Below are 16,848 nucleotides of genomic sequence, written 5' to 3'. Positions count from 1 at the left end.
CATTCCAGCTGGTCGGCCCTGTTGACACAGCAGGTTGAAAGTGAGTGTGGGTCATGGTGATGGGCAGCATTACTCATGTATTGTTTCATTCCAACATTCCAGGGACGGCCGTTCGATCTTAGTCACGTTTCCGATTAGATGACATTTCAAGGTATCCTGAGCTATCTGCGTGGGATCCTCCTCAGTCCTTTAAGTTAAGGTATCGTTAGTTGTTACTCTCGAAATATTCTGTCTTTCCAGCTTGGAGAGTAGATGGATGTGCACGCACAGCTGTGTGAATTAAGATGAGAAAAAAAAAGGTATGTTGGCTGATTCCAGATCTGAAGGGGTCTGTATATTACAGCAGGAATGCGTCTCTGTCCTTGAAAATATTTCTGAGATTTCAGAAGAGTATCCCACATGCGATTACTCTGGAGGGCTTACAGTCTGTCTGCAGCTTTTTGCCCTCTCCCTCAAATCCTCCCTGCTCAACCCTTGCCTGGATTCTCAGAATTTCTGCATCTGTTTGTTACTATTCATAGGGCAGAGATACATACAGTACATCATACATTTAAACAGCCATTTGTGTCCAGGCACTGCACATAGTCTCTGGACAAGAATGTGTCGATTTTTTGTACTGTTGTTCTTGTTTAAAAAAAGAAACGACCTTTATTACTGACATTTGAATGATACATTTAGTCTTCTACCACAGGTCGGTACTAGCCACATTTATTTTTGCATGCACATATGTCTTACGTTAAAAGGGATGATTTTCATCTGTTTTCCTATAAACTCGGCCAGACTATCATGAAACTTGACTGTTCATCGATTGTTCATGGACCATTTTTTCCTCTGTGGAAGCATTCCTGTTTTATCATGGAAAACTTCTGGAAGCTTCATCTTTGCTGGAAATGTTTGCTCCAGCAAAGATGAATTTCCAGCAACATTGCTACATTTTCTCGCTTACTGTGTTGGGGCCTTTTCCTAAGTGAGGGGCTGTTGTGTTTTGAACAAGAAGCTCTGTCCAGTGTGACCCTTCCATGGCCTTTCTTCATGCCTTATTGACCTTGGCGCAGGCAGCGGGCTCCAATCTCTAGCCTGGAAAGGCCGTTAGTGCTTTCCTTCATAGCTGAGGACAAATCCTGCTCCTTTTAATATGACAGAAGTTACTGAGTGGCAGCTGTGTGCATATCAGTGAATCTGCATCTTTTCTTTTGCTACCATGGCTGTAAGGCTCCTACTTAATTGTGCTGTCAGCTACATTAGTACTTATGTCGCCACACAGCAACACTTGGTAAACACCAAGTGTTTGCTTTTTTTATCAAGGTTTCATGACAAGGTTTATATTTTCTGTAAAGTTTAAATTATTAAAAGAGATAAGTTACTGAGGCAGAAATATTTGAGTGGGATAATGTGTGTACTGCTTGCAGATTTTTAAGTAGTTAGCATAGAGGAGACAGGACCACTTAAGCTTTTTAAGAGGACAAGCTGCACCGTCTGTTCTTCCTCCGACTGGAAGATGGTTTGAAAACTGCATTGGAAATGGGTTTGCATTGTTCTGTCTTTTGAGAAGTTGTATCAGTAGAAGGGGCTCCTCAAAGTAAGGAATCCAGTGAGACCGTGCCCTGTCCCTGTCAAGGCTCCTCTGCCAAAGCACTGCATTATTCATCAGCGGTCTGCTACAACATGTGGCGCGTTTGATGAACTGAGTGTGAAACAAATATAACTGCTCCTTCTTTCAAATGAAAGTATGATGATAAGTCAAGATGTAGCCTTGCACATTGTTAACTTGGCTCCTTCAAGCCTGTTTATCTTTTATTCACGAGTTTCTGGGCTGTAGCTGAGAGTGCTATGCAGATTTTGATTGCTGCCTTAAGGGGGCAGTAAATAAAACTGACAGGGAGGGAAAAGCAATTTTGACAATGTGCTTAGCTGGTTGTCTACATCCAACATTACAGTCATCACACTTCAGATAATGAAATCTATGGCTTGTACTGTTGCAGTTTGTTCTGTTACATGATTACTAAAATTGTGTGTGTATTAGTTTAGGCATAACAATGCTATGTCCCAATCCATACCATGCTATTTCTAATTAAGTCTTAGCCTTTGGTGTTTTTGCACTTTGGTGTTTTTTGCAAAAGTGAAGCTGCTTAGCTGAGGAAAGAAATTCAGGATGTAAGCAAAGAGTCTTAAAAAGACTTTAAAAAGTTCTTCCTTTTTCACATTTTAATTGGCTGCGATAGTCAAAAGCTGCTAACTGACTGTCATGTGGTGTTGGACGTATTGTATAACTTCCCGTTTACCGAAAAGTGTGTTGAAATCTGTGTGATAGTTAAACATAGTAGTTAAGATGTAGATATATGTATGTATGTATATGAGTTTGGTCACATGCCAATGTGGTTTTATTCTCTGTATTGCTGTGGGTGTGAACATTTGAGGACAATGTGCTGCCTGTTCTTTCCAGGGTGTATGCAAGCTAGGATGGTACTCAAAAAGGTTAAGAATTTTAGAAAATTAATGTTCCAGTTGTTATACTTTTTATTGTAAATCCTGTTTTGCCATTTACATCTACGAAACCAAAAAGCTTTTCCCCCCCTCAAAGACTTTCTTCCTAATACCTGTTTAAAAAGTGTAAAGATAAATAGATTGTTAGTGTTCAACATTGTTTAAACAACCCTTGTTTCAGATTTTTGTCTCCCAATCCTCCTTTGTTGAACTGGCAAATGGAAAAAGGTCTGAATTTCAATGAAAACATCAGGCGTACACATTTTATTTCAGATATTATTTGAGTGTTAAATAATAGAGCACATATACACTTGAATAACAGAGCTATTTAAACTATAGCTCTACATGGTTCTTGTTGTAGATCCCACTGTTCCTAAGGTCAAAATGTACTGTGTACAGTTTGTTAGTTGGTGGAAATTTCTTGCTCTGTTGACTAAAAAACAGAGGGGGAAAAAACAAATGGTTAAGAATCTTGTAACTCTCAGGAACAAACTGGCTCACTCCAACCAACCTCTAACAAGTAAAGCAAACATCGCATTCATAAAGCTCTTTTGCAGATTCCCACTTTTTGCCTGTATTTGGCAAAGAGCAAAGAGCTCACATACTCTTTGCAAACTCCTTCTCCTGTGTGTGAATCAGTTGAGGCTGACAGCTGCCACATGTGTGGAGCTAATCATTTACTAGGTGCAGATTGAAGAAATGCCTTGGCTGCACTGTAACAGGAACACAAAGTCACATATTAACAGAAGTGCTTTGGAAAACTGCTCAGATGTTTTATATTCCACATGCCACAAAAAAATGCTGTACTGTTTTTACAGTGAATAGTAGATTTATTTTGGCTTGGTATATAGTCAGTGCCTTTAGGGGTCTGACCTTAAATTTCCACATTTGCTTATATATAAATGTATTTTGTATGGATGTGAAATAAAAAATATAGATAACTATGTATTATATAGTCCAAAATAATTGGTGATTAAAACACAGTGCTCTAAGTGCCAGAGTTTAACACTTGACTGACCTCTTGTGGTAGAAATGTGCATTACAAGTCATAGCTGGAAAAAAATGACAGAAGTGTAAAGGCAGCGCACATCCAGGTCACAGACATTCAGCCGCCGTCTCTCCTCTTTATAGGCTATTCAGCCCAGACGCCGACGGGCACAGATGAGAAGTGGTTTTACATTTTTAAGTTATTGTTCTGTGGGTAAGAGTACAAATGCTCTAATAGAGCAGAACAGTCACTTAACTCTATGGGTGGCTGGCAGTACTGGTAAACCAAAGCTGTACCTCGTCATACACAAAAGTTGTGCTGACAGTATGATCCTCTGTGCTGCCACTCACAAGTCTGTTTCATGAGTACATCAAGCTCCTGAGGAAATCTTGTAGCCACTCACTTTGAAGTTGTTAATTAGGACCAGCATCCCAACGGATGCTCCATGCTTTTATTGTGGAGGTCCTGAGAGGGCTTTCTCACGGTATGGGGCCCGTGCTCTGACATTGGCCCTCTCTCTACCCTCTGACTCTCCCAGGCCATTCCCAGAGAAGGAGGGAACCCTCCATAGTGCCCTCTGGGAACCTTTCCAAATGAGAGGAAGGAGGACCTAATAGAGCTCTGCAGGATCTGACTTCAGAAGGATTTCTTCAGGATGTTTTTTTTCCTTTCTATTTTTGTCTTTACTCATTACTTCACTCATAAACTACACAGGATGTGTTAGTTTATACTAATTATCTCAAAAAGTTGATTCTGTTCATCTAGATGTAGCCTTTTCAGTGGGGGGAAACGTTTCATCACTCATTCAAGCGACTTCTTCAGTCTCAGCTGACTGCAGGTTTCCCCAATCTTATAAACAGTACATTTGCATAATGACTGAAACTAGCACCACTGATGAAAAATGGGCTGTGAGGTCAGTTTCTTGATCATTAATATGCAAATTGTCACAAGCATTGATCAATGGTCATGGGAAGCATTCACAGAGAGTTGGGGAATGGCTGCAATGTGAAAGATGTACCCTTAGGCCCCCTCCTTGATTCAGAGATGCTCTTTCTCTTTTCACGAAAAAGGGCCTCCCTGACTCCCCGCTCAAACCAGCGTTCCTCCCTGTCCAGGATGTGTACATCCTCACCATTGAGAGTGGCCACTGGTTGCTTAGTGCTTCTGTGTTGTGCCATCCGCTTAGCCAGAGGTTGTTGGTTTCCCCGATGTATTAATCACAGTAATTCTCCTGGCACTTAATGGCGTACACAATATTACTCTGTTTGTGCCAGGCAACTGGATCCTTGGGGTGGACCAATTTTTGGTGCAGCGTGTTTTGGGGTTTGAAAATCACAGAGAAAATGTGCCTCAGGTGTTCCGATACTCCTGACTCATAAGGGCTCACTAAGGGTTTTCACTTAGGCAGCAGTTGTCCTTCTTCTCTTCTGGATCACCTGGAGCATTTTGGGATTTCCTTACCTGGATGATTGAGCATGCATCAAGACATTTATACTAATTAGCATCTGAATTTTTTTTTTTTTTTTAAATCTTTGTGGGTGCCACAACATTAGAAACATGTGTCATAAAGCTTCCAGTAATTCTATTTTCATGTTACTGTCAAGATTTCACCTGAGCTGCCTGAGAGTTTGTCAGTAATTCTTAGCAATTAGTAATTCTTCTTCACTGGAAAACCAAATTGTAGTGTTTACGTAGACTATCAAAGAGAATGGAGAATCAAGGCATGCACCCTATAGAATTTCACATAAAAGACAAGATGTATGGACTTTGAATGCAGATGCATCAAAGACCTACTGTATAAGAACTTGTTTAGTTTGTTTGTAGGACTAAAGTGTTACATTTAACTACATGGCCACATGGGAAACTGTAGGAGCTAACTGTAACAGAGCTGCCATAAAAGACGAGGAGGAGGGAGTCAACTAGAAGAGCCCTGACAGGAATCTTGCTGAGAGAGGGAAAAGGAAAAGAAAGAGGGGAGGTAGCAGACAGCTCCAAGGAGATGTTAGTGAAGAGAAAGTGGAGCTCACCGTAAGTCTGATAGGATTGCAGGCCTTACATCAGGACTGCAGGGAGCACATATGTCCACAGGTACAATAGCTCTCTAGGATCTGTTTCAACAAGCTATGCTTCCTATGTTGGCTTTAAAAAAAAAAACCACAGTTTTGAAAAAGGAAAATTTATGAGAGCAGATAGCAACTCCTTGGTGCATGTTATTACTGCCCTGCCCATGTTATTAATCTTGCACTGTGTTTCTTATCTGTTGATAGAGTGAATAATTTCATCTGAAAACTAGAGCAATGATTAATCTATAAAGATCACTGTGGGTTGAGGAAATAGTCCAGGGTTTCAGGGACTTTTGCCTGCATGAAGAAGGAAATCAGCAAAAGCCAAAGCTGATACTTTTATCACAAAAGAAAGCAAATCCTTAAGAAAAGGGCCTCCACGATAGTTTTCAGAACACTTTAACATGCGTGGGAACGTGGCTTCAGTTCAGTGTCTGGAAGTGTTTAGCTTTCACATTGTCTCTTGGAAGTTGCTGCGTATGTATTTCACAGAAAGCTCGACTGATTGATTTCTCCTCTATTCAGAGCTATTGGCAGTAAAGTGGAGGTACATGGGGATCTGGAAATTACCATCCTTTCTAGAGTTTGGGGTCAGAGGTCCCTTCTGTAGTAAAAGACACTTCTGTTTAAGTGTCAGTTTGAAGCCATGTGCCAAAGTATCCTGTAGTGTGACCAAAGGGGAGGAAGCAGAACACCTGTCTGTGAAGCAGAAGTACACTTGACACTAACCTCAGTTTTTGCTATTTGCAAAGCAACCCCAGGGATTCAACATGTGATTGTTAGAACGTTTTCTCGAAACCAAGTCAATGTGAGACACTGTAACAGCCTGCCTGAAAACACTGTAGAGCTGATGGTTTGAACTTTGAAGACTTGGCTTGCTCAGAAGCCACGTGGCCCCAGCATCATACCCAGTTATTTGTCTTCTGGCTCTGACTCCCAGCCAGCAGGAATGGCTATCAGTTTACAGTTTGTGTCTGGGATCATCTGTAAATCCTCCATGGAAAGGCTGTTTGTGGCAGAGTGATTTTGAAAGCTTTCCCTTTTCTTTCTGACTGTTGACTTGGAACATAAACTGATATTTGCTTTTAGAAACCATTTGTAGTTATTTACTAGAGTTTAGCAATGTTTGGATTATCATGAATCGTGCCATTCCCACATGATTTTCAAGTTGGAATTTTACTGAAGGTTTTTTTTTGTTGTTGTTGTTTTTTAAACCTACTGCTGACCAACACTGCACAGGAATGAGCGTATGTGAGTTAGCGTCTTGGTATTTAATTGTTGTCACTGTGCATTGTATTATCATTACTAGCTTGTGAATGCTGAAAAAGCTCTAATGGCTATTTCTAGACAAAAGGCAATATGAATGGTGAAAGAAAGCGAGCTGATGGGTTGTTTCCCCTGAAGATGAAAGAACCTTCTCTCTGGGTGTCCTTCAGAGGTGAAGGAGAGTGTTACCACAGCTGTGCTGCTCTTGTTTAAATTCAATACAGGACCTCAAGAGAAAAACACAGCCCAGATGACTTTTGACCCAGCAGGCTTTGGCAATGGTCAACAGCAGCAGATCCCTAGCTCACGTTGTTATGTTATTTACTCATTTTACTATTTAATCAATACGTGCTTGCTGTGAGTTTGTGTGTGTGTGTCTGCTGAGAAATGAAAAATGCTAAGGTTTATAACTTTTAACAGACAAAGAAAAGAATTAAAGCCCAAATGATGATGATAGATTAAAAGGCTGGTCTGTGGATCTAAGATTTAATTGTGAAACCTTGCATTTACACAGGTTCAGAATGCTAATGCCGCCTTGGCACCAGGTTTTTCTGGGCTCACACTGTGATTGTCCTAAAGTCTCTGTTCTTCAGGAGGCACCGAGATTTTTTTTATCCACTTTGTTACTGGAGACCTGTCGGCCAATGAAAGGATCTCTCCACAGGTCAGTGTGGACCACAGGGCAGAAGTTGGCCCAAGATTTGCACAGCTCATTTGTATTTGGGGACATTTTGCCTTGGTGTCTTAGCAACACAGCCAAAAGCTGATCATTTTAAACCTGCATCCTGTGTCGACCGCAAGATAACAGGTCCCCTGTGTGCCCCACAGGATCAAATGAGGGGGTGGAGGTCCCTGGATGATTCAACATTGGCTCTCTGTAATTACTTGGCCTGTGGAGCCATCTAGCTCATGTGCCAATCAAGAACAAAGTCAAATCTGCAAAGGTACTCTGTTGTCACTCAATACGAGAGAAACAAAGTCTCTTGAATTTGACTAGTATTCTTTATTTCACTATCTTGGTAGTTTATCAGTGATAATGTGAATGTTATAAACTGAAAGGCAGTTGTGATGTTAAGCAGTGGCACCTCCTGTTTCGCTGTGGCATATTGTGCTGAGGATATTGGAGTCTGAGGGACATGTAGAGCTTTGTTAATTAAGACCTTCTTTTGAAATAGGAAGGCTTTATTCCCACGGCATTAGGTGAATTGCATGGGGCAGCACACTATTAATCCACCTTGTGAATTGCAAGCATTTCCTTGAACTCTTCTGTTCTCTTCTTTTGCACTTCCTGTTTGCTCCCCTGTACACAATTATAAGCTGTGAGACAGAAGGAATGTAAGGCTATTTTCAGCATGAAACATCAGATGTTGCGGTTTTGTTGCAGACTAGGAGAAGGACAGTGTGTTTCCCCTGGCTGTCTGTCTAGCCTTAGCTGACTCCACACAGTGAGTGGGTGTCTGTATGCAATTAGCATCATAAAGGAGAAGAGAGGCCTCACCTCTAGGCTTCCCAGGATGACGACACCTTCTAGTGGAATCTTTTTTTTTCCATATTGCTGGTTCTGTTTATCATTCTCCAGGTGTTCCTATAGACAGTCTCAGTACTCAGTTACAGTCTGAGTCATCTGGCTGATTCATTTTGTGGCACCGAAGTATGGAGGAGGCACATTTGTGTGGGCATACACAGATAGTAAATTAAACCGTTTGTTTGAGCGTTTTAAAGTTCTGCCATGCTCTTAGTGTCTTTGCTGTTAAATGATTTATTGAGGTAACTAAAGTGGAGGGACTCTGCCATTCTGTCTGTGCTTGAAGCTTTATACCCAGTCCTGGCCCCATTAGACCAGGAGAGGAAATGGCAGAAGTGTCACAGCGAGGCAGGCAGAGGGCAAGCGGAGTACATCTGGAATTCTACTCACATGATAGGAAATTATGGATGGATATGATATCCTTACGTAATCGCAGAGCCATGGAAAACCCTGATCATTTTAAAGTGGCTTTATCCGCATATTAAACCAATAGGTTTTCCTCATAAATCATAATTATGGGGATTTAATCAGTATAATGTAAAATTAGGCTATTGATGTATTGTACAGCCAATCCGGCCCCAGTGTCCTTCTGGATTTGATTTATAAAAACATTTGCTTATTTGATTCTTTCACTTTAAAAGATTTACATTGAACTCTAAGGTAAATTGAGTTGACTTTTTGCTTTTTTTAAACGTGTGTTTGTGTCAAAATATATTTTATTTAAAGATTTTATTTTTAAAAAATCGTGTTCTTTATGCATTTATTTACTTGAAACTACACTCTCACCATATCAGACGACTTTGAGTGTATTTGTTTTGTTTCAGACATAGAGTTGAAACAGATTGACATATATTACTGTTAGGATGATGTTAGCGCAGAGTCTTGTGAGCCGAGGGGCTCAGCATGATTCACTGCTGCTGATTGCTGACAGTTTATGTCATGGTTTTCCCAGAGTTCAGCTGCCTACGTTTTTTCCATTTCATTGACCCGCTGTAACAACATCTGGAGTCTGTAAAAAACGTTCTTCCCTTTTGTTTGTTTAAGTTAAACTTTTCCCACATCACTTTTAACACTTCTTGGATGAAGTTTCGAAAAAAAAAACTGTAAAAGCTGACCTCGTGTAATCTGGACAGAAAACTGAGTGAGAGTCGAGAAACATCTTTTAGGAAATGGTAGGAAATTCTTAATTTTTAATTATTGAAATACAAGAGAGTCCAAGGATTCAGAGGCAATCTCCTCTGTTGGTTATAGCTTAGATGTTTGCCAAAAAAATCTGCTGAGTGGGGTATAAAAGAGTTGTCGTGGGCAGAGCTGGATAGGAGGGTCGGGCAGTAGGAGCTGAAGGGGAAGAAGACGGGGGTGAATGTTCACAAGTCTGCCACAGAAAGGGGTGGGTTGAAGGAGAGATTTAGTGTTGGGACAGGCACATGGTAGTTGGGGGTAGACGGAAAGAGAAAGGGAAAGGAGCTGTGGATCTGAGTTCCAACTGGAAGCTGTGTTCAGACAGGGAGAGAGGGCAGGAATGTGGCTCAGTGTGGGAATGAAGATGCTCTGACATGCTGAGAGACACTCTTAAGATTTGATGGATATACCGGTATGAACCACTCTGGCTGTATGATGAAAACATCCCGTGAGTACATGATAATTTGTTACTGGCAGGAAACTACAGTGGTAGTTTGAAGTGTTTTGGAGAGTAGGCATATTAAGACGGATGCTTCACTGACGATAATTACTTATTAGACTAATGAATGAATGAATTTGTTCTTTTTATTTTAGATTGTTTTACAAAAGAGTATGAAAGGAAGAAGATTATAAAGGCTCAGGACAAAACAAAATAAAAACCCCAAAAGTTTTTGCTCATGTTGTTGCCAATCAATATTTATCAAAAGTTTGGGATGAGACTGTGGGACTACCCACCTAATTCTGTATCTAAACTAGGTTTTCTTTGGGCATTTTGTCACGTCATATCCATGCAATGAATTACATAACAGCTGGGTTTTTTAAAAATATATTTTTGGTAATGTTGCACAAAGAGAATGGTAAAGGAAGGACGCCCTCAGTTGAATCAGAATCAGAATCAGAATACTTTATTGATCCCTGGGGGAAATTATTTTTTGTTACAGTGCTCCATTTTAAACCAACATTAAGACAAGACAGACAATACGCTAACTAAGAATAGTACAATATATACATATATATACATACATACATACATACATAAGTCACTTATAAATAAATATTTGGAAAAGAAACATGTGTAGTTGTAGCAGCAAACAGTGTGTTAAGTGGATGCGTTGTACAGGGAGATGGCCACAGGCAGGAATGATTTCCTGTGTCGTTCAGTGGTGCTTTTCGGTAATCTCAGTCTCTCACTGAACGAGCTCCTGTGACTGACCAACATGTCATGGAGTGGGTGGGAGGTGTTATCCAACATTGCCACAGATGCTTGAGTTGTGCACAGCTTTTAACATTCAGAGCCATTGTGTCACAGCCAAACTGGGTTTCATCTCTTTGTGAAACTGTAATTTTATACTGTACACAGTTTTAAAGATGTGGGTTGTGGAGGGAAAACACAAGTTCTCATTTTTGGCATCATGCCCATCCAGCCTTTTATCCACAAGAGATTTCCTTAGAGAGAGGATGAGAGGACAGAATGTCTCAGTATCGTGTTACAGAATGCCAAACAGAGAGGAATTCCCAGCTCATGTTACTTGCTCCCAGTGGTCCAACCTGTGGCTGTGGGACACAAGAGGATCTGGCAGCGCTCTCACTATGAGCTACAGTTGAATAATACAGGCCTGATATTATCCCCCTAAGAGGGAAGGCTAGCTGTTTAGAAAACCTTTAGCTCCTGCTGATACAGGTGGGAACAGAGCAGAGTGGCTCCTGGACGCCTACACATGTTGACTTAACTGCTGGTTAAGGGGGTAAACAGCAGACCTTTTCTATCATCCAAGGACAGAGGGAACTGTTAATATTTATTCAGTTGCATGACCAAAGTCACTTTTTATAGATTTCTGGATGGAAAACAAGTAAAGCAGCACAGGTGAGTTCAGGATTATATCTGGAAAAACGTCCGATAGCTGTATATTCATTTAAACAATACAACTGCTGTAATTATGAAGTATAGTGTGATGAATGATGGTGTTTTATGTTTCAGTTGTATTTTGTCAGGCTCAGATAGGGCTTAGAAATAAGACTTCAGATGTAATGGGAGAATTGTTTGTCAGCCGCTGGCGCAGTTTATGCACGATTATTCTGGAATTAATATTTACTGTCTGTATTCTTCTTCAAATTGTGGAAAGGTTTTTGAACAATAACAACAAAAAACCCACCCTGAAACTGGTAAGAGCTGTTTAATAAATAGATTTAGGTAGATATAAAATCTGTGCTTCATATGTTTTATGTAAAATAATTTACCACAGAGTCAGTTAGGTTTCTAATGCTTAAAATGTACCTGTGGAGTGACTCACCATGATGTAAGGCATTGTTTGGTTATGTGTTTTTTTTTTTAAACTTTAAGAATTTTTGTTATAAATTAGTCTTTGGATCAGTTTGTTAATTATTGTGAGACAAACAGTAAAACAAAAAGCATTTTTCAGAACAACCAGAAGTTTAAAAACCTTAAGAAAAATGTTTTTATAGGAAACTGCAATAAACAGCAAATAATCTTCTTCAATGAGGACAAGTAGGCCTTTTTTCAACATAAAAAAGCTATAATAATCCTGCATTATTTCTCCTAACACATTCTTATAAATTCTGATGTTTATTGACTACAGTTTTACATTTCCTCTCCTAATGTAACGCAACCTATTTACTGTAGCACTGGTGTGTCAGACAGCATGTCTTGTGTAGGCGGTAAATGTCACCCAGCTCTATTAGCATTAATGGAAAGGCGCCAATGGTCTGTTTCCTCTCCTTGTCATCAGCAGAGACGTCAGGTCACCGGGACCAGTTTATGATCATGACTGGAGGGATCAATTATCACAAACTCTACTTGTTTGCTTTGCTCGGACTCTATTAAAGAGACATAGAGTGCTGATAAGGATCCTTTTACCCTATTTACATTTTGTCACTGTTTGTTTTATACATAATAGTATCTCTGGATTTACCCAGATCTGCTGTCTGTCCAATCTTAAGTCTGTTGTGCGTGTTGGAAAAAGGCGCAGGCTTGGTTTTGGTTTCACTTGAAAGCCCAGTTTCTTTGTCAAAATGAAAACTAACTCATGTAATGTGACTATATTTCACTTTTTATCTCAAACAACAAAATTTCTTGTATTTCAGAAATTGAGGCGAAAGAGGCGTGTGATTGGCTGCGGGCAGCAGGATTTCCCCAGTATGCTCAGCTCTTTGAAGGTAAAAAAACAAAAAAACTCCTCCACACATTCACACATAACCAAAGGGTCGAAATGTTGACATTGAAGGGAAAAGGGTTAACAAAGTAGAACAGCAATAAAAGGCTTCTGTAAGGAACTAAAAATGGCTTTTTTAAATTTTAGATCTGTTCCTAAATAGAACAGTGTTTTTGATTGAACATGGACTTGCAAGCTGATGAGTGAATAATGGTACACAGTGTTATCTGGTCTGCCCCCAACACTGTACACAAAACCATGTATTCATGAGCTGCATAGTGCGCCTCATTTACACCACTATTCTCAGGAAGCCTTGGAGCTTGAACTGCAGTCAGATCCCTAGACACAGCAACACAAGTGGAAAATTCAGCTGCTTTTAAAGTCTAATCTTTTCCAAGCTACGATTACTACATAAACATGTCTTCTGTGCTTAAAGACTAAAGTCATGGGACGAACTGGGTTTTATCAGAGCTTAAGGTAGCTATACTCCCTCAGATCTCTGCGCTGTGGCCAGACTTCTGATGTGCTGTGGTGCAATATATTTGTTTTCTGACAGTTTGTAGATAGTATGTGGACTTTGGCAATGAATGCAGACATTGCTGTTTGAGTGAATAATAAGTTAACATAATTTTAGTATGATATTGGGATTGTGTATTAGAAATTATCCCAGTGCTTGAAGCTTTTGCCATTTTTTTAAGTCCAGAATACAGTTTAACAGAATATTCGCCCAACTTTAAAATCAGACTGAGCAACCTCTGCTTTTTATAAGAATTCGACAACTTGACATGAATGCAGTGGAATGTTAGATTCATCCTCTTAAGTTATGTAAGAGGAAGCCCATACCGAGGGCAAGACGTAATGCTCACAAGTCTGAACGCTGTTATTTGAACAAATTCTGTCTCTGCTCATTAGCATCACATACAAAACAAGTTTAGTGGTCTCCCAGCTTTCAATGTAGTTCTGGAAAGAATGTGTTTTCCCCATCTCTCTATCCATTCATCATATCCAAGAACACTGCTAAAATGTCAGGGAGGAATTTGAACACTGCTTCTTTCTCCAACTTTTATTCTTTTTATTCCAGATTCGCAGTTTCCCATTGACATTACTCCTGTGAAAAGAGATCATGATTTTTTGGACAAAGATCTTGTGGAACCTCTGTGCAGGTAATGTCATGTCAGATATTTATAGCTAATCTTTGAAATAAAGTTGCAAACACTGAAGTGGAGCTATGTTAAAGGCCCTGTGAAGTTTGGCATGGAAGCACAACTTCCATGGAATGATGTGAAAAAAGTTTAAAAAGCTAAAAGCTGCAGACACAAATCCTGTATTTATACAACTGTTATTACATAAACTCGTTGGTTATCCCCTTTGGGATCGTGTCAGGAAGGGCATTCAGCTTAAAACTCTGCCAAATCAAACATGAAGCTACCCACTGTGGGGACCCCTATGTGGCAGCGATCAGCTGAAAGTAGCTTACTATGAAGTTTTTTCCCCACTTGGAGTTATGTTTATTATTTCATTTACTAAATCACTGCTTACAGACCTTCACCAGGTTGCACAGATATGGTGGTCCCCAAATGGACAAAATGAAAATTTTGGTTTAAAGTTGGTGTAAGCAACATGCTCTTTTCTACTGGATAAAATACTTCTATATTAACCTGATGTCCTTCTTGTTGTTTGTAAGTAATCTGAGAGATAAGAGAGTTTCCAGGCTTTAGAACACTTAGCCTGGGATTGGAGACTTTGGCTAGCATAAATTAGAACAACATCAGGTGGAAGGATATGGTTGTCTAATAGTGTGATTGACTCTTTTGAAGTCAGATCGGATCGTTGACCTATTTTTAGCACTGCAAGAGGATACGGCTGTTTTTAAATTTTTTTGGCCTTTTCCACATTTTATGCCTCTTGCAGCTTTATTAAATCCTTCACTTGCAAGAGCACTGATGAGACTCTTCTGCTGTTCATCTAACCCAACTATGCATAAATACTGTATATGATTTCCTAGTTTGCCAGAGAGTGACTAAAAACGTACACTAAGCCAACAACTGGTGGTTATAATAACGTTCTTGTAGGGTGAGACAACGCATATACTTTTTCGAGCCAAGATGCAAACAGCACTCAGGCTACCAATGTAACTATAGCAACCATCCCAAGAGGACAGCAGAAGGAACGTGAGGGGTGCCTTGCACAGCTCAATATGCTGTGACTCTAAACAACCCTAAAGAAACTCATCTGAATTCCAAACTAGCCACGGGATAAATACAACACAATTGGAAACAGTTCCACCTCTAACGTGATTGTTGTCCACGACGTTCCTCCATCTCTATGGTAACATTAGGATGGCTTTATTATCAGTTTTGCCACCACAGGCATGTGTGCAAAAATAAACAGCGGCCTTCATCTTGTGATTGAACTGAAGCAGATAGTTATTTTATGTGTGTGAGTTGCTCTCTGATCCTTCACTAAGCAGCCTCCTTTTTATAGTAACCACATTCAAAGCTCTTCTGGCCTGCGGAATAAAGGGCCCCCAGCTTAGAGATCCCCCTCTTCAGTGCTCCACTATCTACAGTAACAATCATGGGAACGTCTTGTTTAACTAACCCCTTCTGTAACACTGGAGAATGGTTAGAGGCCTTTTACTGACACAGAACAATACTGTCAGTCGGTTTAAAAAAAGCCTGTTAGCAGTATGTGGAGCTGTTAAAGCTTGTAATTATCTTACCGCACATTTGTTTCTTTGTCTAAAGCCAACACTCAGTTTAGCGGGAGTGTGTTTTCTTATGTCGTCATTTTTTCCATCTGCAGCGGTTGGTTCATTTTCAGCTCTTAGTGCCGTTGTACAGTGTACTGTAAATTCCAGTTGGCACACCCACAGACTCCTATAAACTGTAATCACTAAGGATACGCTCAAAGCCTTAGTTCGTGATGTTTATTAGAGATACTGAAAGCATTCACTGTTTCTTTTTATAAAACTACGCTAAGGAAATGTACATCAGTATTTATAAATAGATTATGATAAATGCAAAACCTACAGCTATATTGTCTATGCTTCATGTTAAGGACAGTCTTTCTAAATCACCATGCCAAGTTGAAGATCACATTTAAGACCTATATGTTAGCACGTACAGGGGAAAATTTTGAATGAATTTGATTAGGCAAAGTTGAACTAAAGTTCACGTTTGTCAGACTGCTACAGGCAGCCCTTCAAGCCACTATCACTTAGAGAACAGAGCAACTGACAATTACCGGTGTTCATTAGGTTTAGGATACTATTATATGGATAAATTCAGTTTCCCACTGGGTCTGGCTGTGCATCCAAACAGACACTGATCAGATTAACACTTAAACAACAAACAGAAGTGGATCTTTTTCTAGTCTGCTCATCTGGTGTTGATTACTACTGCTGCTTTCTTTTGTTTGCTTGGAACAGCTTTTCATCCTAAGGCTGTTTTTCTTTCAGGCGACTCCACACTTTAAATAAGTGTGCCTCTATGAAACTTGACGTGAATCTTCCAAAGAAGAAAGTAAGTGTTAAAGTCTTTTTACTTTTACAGTTGTGACAAGTATAATATAACATTAAATGCATTTTGGATTTGGGGAAAAAACAGCATCCTCCTTGAAGAGATATATTTTTAAAACACTTTATGACTCAATTGTAGGGGTGCAACGATACACAAAATTCACGGTTCGGTTCGGTTCGATCCTTGGTGTCACGGTTCGATATTTTTTCGATACAAAAAAAATGTTCATGCCTTTTTAATTTGTCATTTATTAAAATTATAAATATATATTTTAACTCAAAAGTACAGTTTTTAAATTTAACCCTAACCCTTGTGCGTGTTTTTTATTTTGACAGCGAATGCGCACCTGCGGACCACTTATGTGCAGCCCTGGTTATTTAGCTCGTCATATTGCAGCCACAGAAATTCTTTTGTCCATGAAACCATAAAGCTGCACTTTCTTTTTGCCTTATAGTCTGATTTGTCATAACTTCTCAGTTTTGTGGTAAGCTTTTCTTTGGCTGTCACTTCTTCACCCTGACCTGTCTTATTTGGCTCAGCAGAACTAAAATATATATCTGTCTGTGAAGGTCATCGTAGTCAAATATAAATCCTGCTGCTTTTACACACGCACTCACATAAGCTCAGCGATTCTCTGCGCGATCAACCT

At 39.8% G+C, this 16,848-nt stretch overlaps 1 protein-coding gene across 6 annotated transcripts in view; it reads left to right on the top strand.

Moving 5' to 3' along the window:
- stard13b (StAR related lipid transfer domain containing 13b) overlaps positions 1-16,848 on the top strand; it is a 61,419-nt gene that overhangs the window by 37,551 nt on the left and 7,020 nt on the right. For 3 of the 6 annotated variants that reach the window (XM_080888829.1, XM_080888831.1, XM_080888830.1), the window contains 3 exons: positions 12,611-12,682; positions 13,760-13,841; positions 16,139-16,202. In XM_080888829.1, the coding sequence (XP_080744955.1) occupies positions 12,611-12,682; positions 13,760-13,841; positions 16,139-16,202 (218 nt within the window). Of the gene's footprint in view, positions 1-153; positions 200-7,545; positions 7,746-9,641; positions 9,957-12,610; positions 12,683-13,759; positions 13,842-16,138; positions 16,203-16,848 lie in introns of those variants that run through there. The other 3 variants (XM_080888834.1, XM_080888832.1, XM_080888833.1) reach the window with 3 other exon arrangements.

The sequence above is a fragment of the Rhamphochromis sp. 'chilingali' genome (assembly GCF_963969265.1).
Source record: "Rhamphochromis sp. 'chilingali' genome assembly, chromosome: 8".
Lineage (NCBI taxonomy): Eukaryota > Metazoa > Chordata > Actinopteri > Cichliformes > Cichlidae > Rhamphochromis > Rhamphochromis sp. 'chilingali'.
Note: the sequence above shows the minus strand (reverse complement) of the source record. Positions and strands in the feature narration are given on the sequence as shown.